We start from the raw sequence: 8474 nt of genomic DNA, 5'->3' as shown, positions 1-8474 counted from the left end.
CTTTTTTCCAAAGCACCGAGGTATGGAGCAGTCTTGCAGGGATGCCTAAGTGAGAGAGGAGTGCTGAAGACTTGGAGCATACGAGTGGTGTTTGGAAGACCAGCGGGCGGAGGAAGGGGAGGTGGTACCGGTGTTGGAGAAAAGGCGTAGGGAGAGAGGCAGGTTCAGATGTCTCCTTGGCCACACGCTGCCCCAGAGGAGCTGACCCTGGCTGTTGGGCTGGGAGCGCAGGCAGCAGCATTTCAGTTCCATTCACTGCAATTCACACTGCAGCAGTGTGTTGCAACCTGCAGTGAAAAATCCTCTCCTCTATGTTTGGTTACAGATGTTCCTGCAGGCAGTGGCCTTCCAGCGTCTCATCTGGATCTCATTTCGGAGCATCAGGGGGATGCCAGGGGTAAGCAGTCAAGATGTATTCACTTCCTGGAATTAGCCTTTACTTTTCCATATCATATTCATGTGATGTTCAACTGTGTAAGTCCCTGGCGAATGCCCAGCCTGCATGAACTCCAGGGTGTCCTTTTCCCCGGTAGCATTTGCAAAATACTCCGGAGTGGAAGGGCAAGACAAGTACCTTAGYGTAATTTTTCATCCCATGCTCCATCACCACCTTTCAAATCCAGAGAAGCCCATGGAACTATGTAACGGGAACTCTTCTGTCTTTGGTTACAGATGTGGTTGTACATGATGGCTATGGAGCTTCTCGATTGGATGCTGGTTTAGAGTTCCTGGGGAAACCGACAGGTGAGCTGTGACTCTTGATTTACTGTGAGAACTGCCACGTCCCTAGGCAAAGGTCAGGCAGGCCCCTCTGCTGCTATGTGAATCCACACCCAGGGCATGAAGACATCTCGTTCAGTGCACTAGAGTTCCTTTACAAACACGAGTATTGCCACAGGTATTTTAACCTTTTCTCCTTCGTGTGTAATTACAGATGTCCCTGTAGGCAGTGCGTCTCCAGCTTCTCAGGGGCTGGAGCCTTTCCTTGAGCCTCAGGGAGATCTCAGCCGTAAGTAGTCTGTCTTCCTTTGCTTTGCATTTCTTTTCTTTTTTTTCCCCCCTTTTTCTATATAAAGGCCCTCTTGGTGAATTGAAGGTCCCCCAGCACACACGCCCTCCCTGAAGCCCAGAGGCACCGKTAGGGGTAGGGATGGTAGCACAGGCTTTCACTGGCCAGTGCGCTCTTGCCCGTGAGAAGTGTAAATGACTGTTACTGTCCGCCAGTGCCAAGACACCAGAATCAGCGATAATAACAGCACAGAAGGYAAAATTGCCTGGGAATCCCAAACACACGGGGAGATTATCAGCACTGCAGAGCCCATATCAATGTATGGGATTGTCTCCTTTGCTCCAGGTTTTGCACATGACAAAGATGCAAAGGCTGCAGTTCAAAAAGCCTTACAGAAGCACCGTGTAGTCTTCACTGCTGCAGTCTCAGGTTCCGTATTGTTTGGACTAGTGCTCACTTGTGTAGCTACTTCCCTGCTGAGGAAGAGAAAACAGTGAGTTGTTCTTTTCCCACATTCTTTCTATTTGCTATATTTTAGCAACGAAGCGTGTGTAGTGGTAGTATTGTGGAGTGCTGGGTGAGCTGTGGAGGGTCCTCTGCTGAGAGGTCTGGTGTCATCTGGCTGGGGTGGACTCGTCCTTCCTCGCAGTGAGTTCTCTTTCTTGAAAGCCATTCTCACTGTTGCAGAGACGCGGTACCAGCTAATCCTGCCGCTGCCTCCAAAGGACAAGAGTCCAGTATAGAGGAAGGCAGAGCAAAATTCGGAAGCAAAAGAGAAAAGGATGAGCTTGCCATAAAGAATGTAAATCTCAACAACAGCTCCAGTCCGCTTCCGGTGAACTTTGCAACAGAGCTTGCCCCTTTATTTAATGGTGTGAATACAAAACGTTCACTTCAGCCTGGATGCCAGAGTAACGCAGATGGCGGTTATCACTCTTCCTCAGATACCTGCATTTTACTGGATTTACCCAAAGCCGATCGTTCCAAGTGTGCATGTTTTCACTACCAACAGGGACAATGTACTTCAGAGGCATATTCCGAATAGAATAATAAAACTGTTGGGCTAAACTGGTGCGAGTCCTTGGCTGCTTTGGAGCTTTGTGTCTGGGTGCAATGCACAGTGCTTAGGACAGGGTTGGCGGAGTGCGAGGAGCTGTCAGCGAGTTGCCCTCCATCAAGGTCTGCACTCAGTCSCCCTCATCAACGTAGTTTCCCAGCCTGGGCTGTCACTAAGGTGTCAGTCAAGCAAATGGGTGAGGGCAGATGAGCCTTGGAGCACAAGTGAGCTCCCTGGGAGCGCTGTGCTGAATCCTGCCAGATGTGGGGAGGGAGAGGGGAAGGAGGGGCTGCAAAGGGTGGCCGTGCAGCTGTGAGCAATGAGTTAGGGGACTGCTAACGTGAGACCAGAGGCTGCTGGGGGATAGCGCAGTGGTCTTCTGTGTGCAGAAGCTGAAGGTCTTCTAGTAGGGAAGAGTCAGATGGTGCTGGCTGGGAAAGAGGGCAAAAAGGACTGTGATGGGAAGAACAGTATGGCCCTACCAATGGCACAAGAGGTAACCCAAAGACCCACAGAAATGGTGTTGCTCTGCTCCTAAACACTCAAGCCGTGACTACGAGAGGTAAAGCAGAAAAGGGAATGCAGCTGTATGTGAGGAAAGCACAGGATCCTACATACTTTTGMAGTGAGCCGAAGTGGACTCCAGCYKTTCCAGAGGAATGTAGTCAAAGAGYTGCTGCCTCTGAAAACACTTGTCACCCCTGTTGCCAGCTTGCAGGAGAGGGAAGGGAATAAAGACCYTCCTAGGATGCAATAGGAAGGGYATGACAAGGTGCAGCCCTACCACCTGTCTTCTCCTTGGTAAAGCTCACACAGCCATAAGAAACCTGGTGAGGGAAGGGCACAGGACAGGAAAGGCATGTGGTGGGATTTTAAGGCACTTCTCAGGTGGCTCCACAACCCTTTGCTTCTGGGATCAGAAGAGTCAGCTGCTCCCTCTACCTTGCATGTTCTTCAAGTCCTGCAGGATTTGCTCTGCACGCTGCACTAAGGGACAGGCGTTCACGCAGCAGCCTCCTCTCCCGAGGCTCAGCCAGGTAAGGACTAGGAGAACCACTCCYGAGAGCAGCACTGCTCACACAAAGACCTTCAGGCACTGGGTCTCCAAGCACAGCCCTTCAAACAGAGGCAATCATCCCCCCCACTGTGTGTGAGCTGACGGACAGAGGTGGTTGTGGAGGCTCCTCAGCACAAGGAGAGGGAAGGGGTGGAGGGAGCTCAGGCTTAGGACACTGCAGGAGGCCTCCAGAAACACCTTAGCCAAAGCCTAATTGTGCTACAGGCTCCTRGAGAGGCGGGAGGAAATCCCACCTCCTCCATGGCTGGTTGAGAAACTTTCAGGATGCCACCAGTTCTAAGGCAGAGGCTTTAACACAAAACTCTTGCCTCAAGGCAAACAAGAGTGCATGGTTATAGGAAGAGCAGCTTGCAATGGCTCGCATATCCCAATGGCTGTGCTTTTCATGCTTCAAAGCTGCACTATTGCCCCACCATAAACCAGGGAGCAGAAACAAGCCTCACACTCAGCCCTCAAACTGCAGTGGGCAGAGTTGTGGAAGTTGTCAGCTCCTCCAGCATGTCCAGCTCAGCCTTTTCAGGAGAGCTCCCCTGGCTCCCTGTGTGGCAGTTGCAGGGCATCTGCCCCTGCACCACTGCCCCAGCCCTCCCATGCCAGTCCCACATGTCTTTCCCAGGTTGCAGGAGCAAGGCCAGGAGGTTGCAGGCCAAAGCTGCTGGAAACCACTGTTTGCTTCCAAAGTACCTCTTGGCGTAGGCCACACCTCCAGCAGTAAGTAGCACCATGGGGATCGCTTAGCTGGGCAATGGGTGCTACGAGCCTGGTCACTAGCCTGTATGCCTTTAGAGGGGGTTTTTTGGGGGGCTAGCTCTCCTCTGGTCTCCAGGACTGAGCACCTTGCAGTAGTCAGCATCCGGGGGACCCGGGCCTGCAGCCCATCCTCCCCTTCAGCTCCAGGCAAGGGGCTGCAAGAGCTCTCCCCATGGCAGAGTAAAGCTCCAGAGGCAGGGAGAATGTATAATCTCTGTCAATTGTTAGGGCAGGCTTTCAGACATGGGAGTGCTGCCATTACTTATCCTTCTCTCAAACTTCACCCTCAAGTGTAATCTCCTTTACGCACCCAAACGCACACCTCTCACATATACGCAAACACACAGATATGGCGATGCAAGTTAAAATACAGTTTAACTGTGAAGGCCATTAAAAATAAAAACCTTATATATGTGAAGAATTTGCACAAAGCGATTTGAATATGTGGTGCAGCACAGCACTCAGAACTTTGCCTTTCTTGCTGCAAGAGCAGCTGCAAACTTTCAGTATCTGGGCAGGGTACTGTTGAGGGCAGAGTCCTAGCATCTCCCCTGGTCCACAGCACACTTCAGCTATGCCTGCTTACTGCCATCATTTTATTTGTTCATTTTAACAGCAGGATTTCCACAACACAATATTCCCACCTCAATATGCCCACATTATATTCTGCAGACGACTGAAGAAAGTGGTGTGGAAATGCACTAGATTTAATTTTCTATACATGAGTCTTCCACACAGGCGTTTTTGATATACTGAAATAAAATTAAATAAAATGTTAAAGACTCCTCAGTACTCCTACTAGTGTTGAAGAAGTCTTGCTTACTCTTCCATTCTCTAAAGCCTGTGAAAGAAAGGTGTTCATGTCATCAATATTAATACAGAAGTCTCTTGTCAAAAAGACACCCGTAACACTTCAGTGGATTAAGTAGCAAGGACCTTAAGTTTGACACAAGGGTGGGATTCAACGGTCAAAGTTTATAATATCTGTTTTTCTTCCATTGGAGCAAGTAATAGAAATAAAGAGAGACTTCTCTGGAAGTCTCTTCTTAGCCTAAGTTATGGGATAACTTTAGACATCTACCTTTAATCAAATGACCCTCACCTTTGGGAGTGAAGCCTTGAAACCTTTTCTCATTGACACAAGTTTATTGCCAAAGGTCTCCTTCACAAATGCACTTCCATTTTCTTCATTTGAACTAGCTACCAGTCACAAAGAACCCATACCCTAGATTCCAGTACTAACAGCAGTAGGAGCTGCTTGCAGAAGCCCAATCAAGGCCACCAGCATCAGTTACCGTTAAAACACTTGACCTTGCATCRTCAATAAAATGTCTCTACTCCTGCAAATCAAAAGACAAATAGACAGTGAGCAGCAGATGGGAGAGAAGGGGGCTTACATAATTCAAAATAGGCCTCAATGCAAAAAAAAAGAGGAAAAAATGTATTTATTATGTATTTTTATTTCATATATACATGTTCATGATGAAAATATGTAAATTACTCTATGGAGGCCAAAAGCAATTTTTACTCATTTCTAATTTCAGGTCAGAGCCGCCATAATACAACAGGCCTCCAGACATCAAACAGCTAATTGTTTGAGGATCTCAGGATTATCAAACCACATGTTAATTGCTCTCATAGCTCTTTCAAGGAGTCCAGTCTGATTATGCTGATATAAAGTTGTAGCTGGTTGTGCAAGCTCTGGCYTGGAGGTTATGAAACAAAGTCAGGGCACATCACTAAGATATTCTCAAACAGTGATTTTGTAGTAATGGCAGTGCACAGYGAAACACTTTTCTGACAGCTTAACTTTCAAAACTGTGGTGTTCTGTTTCTTTCTTTGTCTTACCCACATGAAAGATGAGTGAAAGTATTTCAGCCCATCCGTGCACAGGAATACACCTAAAAATCATGACCAGGAATAAATTTGTTTGCATTTGATGCCAGTAATTTGAAGTCATCAGTTTCACTAGGATGATTATTCTGTAACTTTAGTTGCATTTATACAGAAAATGAATAAAAGTTACATCATCAATGCATCACATGACTACTTACATTTTGTAATTTTGAGAGACTTATGGATAGTTATTTCATGAGCTTAAAAATGCTGACTGATGTGCTCAAGCCCACCTCTTCTATGTAACTGCAACTTTCAGAAGAGTTGTGACATGTGAGTGGCAAGTGCCTTGTGCTCTTTTCCCCCATGATCAGGACTAAAAAGCCCTTCACTACTTCTGCCTCAAATGTAATACTGACTCCATGCACCAACCTTAGCTCTGTGTCATGCTGTTTTTTACTTAAAAGCATGGACATTCATGTCAATACAAATGGTCATCAGACAAAGTTGGTTGTGATATGCAAACAAGTTAATGGAAGCCCTAATAAAAAGTCTGCTTCATAGATGAAAGGAAAGCTTTGAAGAGGACATTTTTGGTAGACTAAGTTTCAGCAATAGGGACAGCTGTAAAAGCCAGCTTACCAATATGCCTTAAGAACTGAGACTGATTCTTGTGGGTGAAACTGAGTGTTTAAAACAACAGGCTACTGAGGTACTGAGTATCAACTGCATGTAAAAGATGCCAGGGGGAGTTTTGAAATATCTTGTGATATTTCAGAGACATAACCCTSAATGTTTTTGACCAAACACCTTCAAAATCTTATAGAAGCCTAACATCGCCAGTTGACTAATGGCATTGAGAGCACCAGAAACAACTTTTTGCTTAAACTTCCTGGCRGGAGCAGGAGAAGTGCAAACATCCTAGGAGCTATCATGGGGTCAGGGTAAAGACAGCTACATTACTGCAACTTTTCAAGAGATCCTGGAATTGTGCTGAATGTACTTTGTAAATATGTAGTTGTGTAATATAGTTTTGCCATTGCTAGCAACAGGCCATAAGCTTTCTACTGATCTAGCAAGGCCTCAGAACTGAGGCTTGTCAGACTTGTTGTGTGCAAAGTTTTCTTGGCCTGCCTGCAGCTTTTTTTTTTTTTTTTTTTTTTTTTTTTCCCTTGGTTTAACTGTAAGAGTGATTTTTCTAACTGACCAGGTATCTACTGCTAATTTGTTTTCTCATGTATATAATAGGCAGTAAAAGAAAAAAGGTAGTAAATTTGAATGTAAAGTGGAGTTGCAGAATAATGAAGAAGGAGCAGGGTTTAAAAGTGTTTTTGCAAACATATACAATGACCCCAAGTGTGTCTTAGATGGAGGCAGAAGMAGCATTGCATTCCTCCCTGAAAGARTCCAGCTGCTGATGGCCTACCATAACACCCTGCCACACACCAAACTTAGGTCACAAAGGAGCAGGGGAAGGATGAGCATAACATCAGGAAAAGGAGTAGAGACCGCATAGTGATTTTTACTGTATTATTTTCATTGTTGAAAYTTTTCCTGCATAGATATATTTTTTCTGTAATAGTTAGATCTGGACTAATAATGGTTCTTGGGTTAGACTGTTCAACATATCACTTATACTAACAATAAACTCTTGGCTTTATATACAAGATTTGTTTCCTCTTTGCACATAAACAAGATYTTGAGTGTAAGAACCTCCTTTCAAAAAAAGAGGACAAAACTTCAGGCTTTGACCTCGTCAGGGAACTCCAGGCCATAATGTCCATAAAGATGTTCAATTAACACTTTGAGTAGTATCACATTTTAAGTGTTTTGTTCTGAAAGCAGAACAGTTTCACTGCTGGTCCTGCATATTCGAAAACATCAGAAATTCAACAAAATCACCCTTCAAGCTCTTACTTGAGAAAGTTCATGAATCACAGAATCACAGAATAGTTGAGGTTGGAAGGGAGCTCTGGAGATCACCTAGTCCAACCCCCCTGCTCAAGTAGGGTCACCTGGAGCAAGTTAGRCAGGGTTGCATCCAGGTGGGCTTTGACTATCTCCAGAGAAGGAGACTCCACAACCTCTCTGGGMAACCTGTGCCAGTGCTTTGTCACTCTCACAGTGAAGAAGTTTTTCCTCATATTCAGGTGGAACTTCTTGTGGTTCARTTTGTGCCCATTGCCTCTTTCCCTGTCACTTGGCACCACTGAAAAGAGTCCGGCCCCATCGTCTTGACACCGTCCCCTCYCTTAAGGGTATTTACATTGAAAGATCCCCTGTCAGTCTTCTCTTCTCCAGGCTAAAGAGGCCCAGCTYTTGCAGCCTTTCTTCATAGAAGAGATGTTCCAGCCCTCTAATCGTCTTCGTAGCCCTATGCTGGACTCTCTCCAGTAGCTCCATGTCTCTCTCCTACTGGGGAGCCCAGAACTKGACACWGTACTCAAGATGTGGCCTCGCCAGGGCTGAATAGAGGGACAGGATCACCTCCCTCGACCTGCTGGCAACACTCTTCCTGATGCATCCAAGGATACCATTGGCCTTCTTGGCCACAAAGGCACATTGCTGGCTCATGGTCAACCTATTGTCCACCAAAACTCCCAGGTCCTTCTCCACAGAGCCACTTTCCARCAGGTCAGCCCCTAGCCTGTGCTGGTGCATAGGGTTATTGCTCCTTAGGTGCAGGACCTTGCACTTACTTTTGTTGAACCTCATGAGGTTCCTCTCYGCCCAATTCTCCAGC

General features: G+C 46.3%; 1 protein-coding gene across 1 annotated transcript in view; it reads left to right on the top strand.

Annotated features, from left to right (window-relative positions):
* Window positions 1-2054, top strand: part of LOC146588378 (uncharacterized) — an 8376-nt gene extending 6322 nt beyond the window's left edge. Inside the window, exons 3-7 of the mRNA XM_085318144.1 lie at window positions 326-397; window positions 673-744; window positions 935-1009; window positions 1355-1502; window positions 1697-2054. Coding sequence (XP_085174270.1) covers window positions 326-397; window positions 673-744; window positions 935-1009; window positions 1355-1502; window positions 1697-2054 — 725 coding nt within the window. The remainder of the gene's footprint in view (window positions 1-325; window positions 398-672; window positions 745-934; window positions 1010-1354; window positions 1503-1696) is intronic.
* The last annotated feature ends 6420 nt before the right edge of the window (window positions 2055-8474 follow it).

Source organism: Rhea americana, unplaced genomic scaffold (genome assembly GCF_003343005.1).
Source record: "Rhea americana isolate MKP2758 unplaced genomic scaffold, rheAme1 scaffold_52, whole genome shotgun sequence".
Taxonomy (NCBI): Eukaryota; Metazoa; Chordata; class Aves; order Rheiformes; family Rheidae; genus Rhea; species Rhea americana.
The sequence above is the reverse complement of the archived record's forward strand: the minus strand, read 5'-3'. Positions and strand labels throughout refer to the sequence as shown.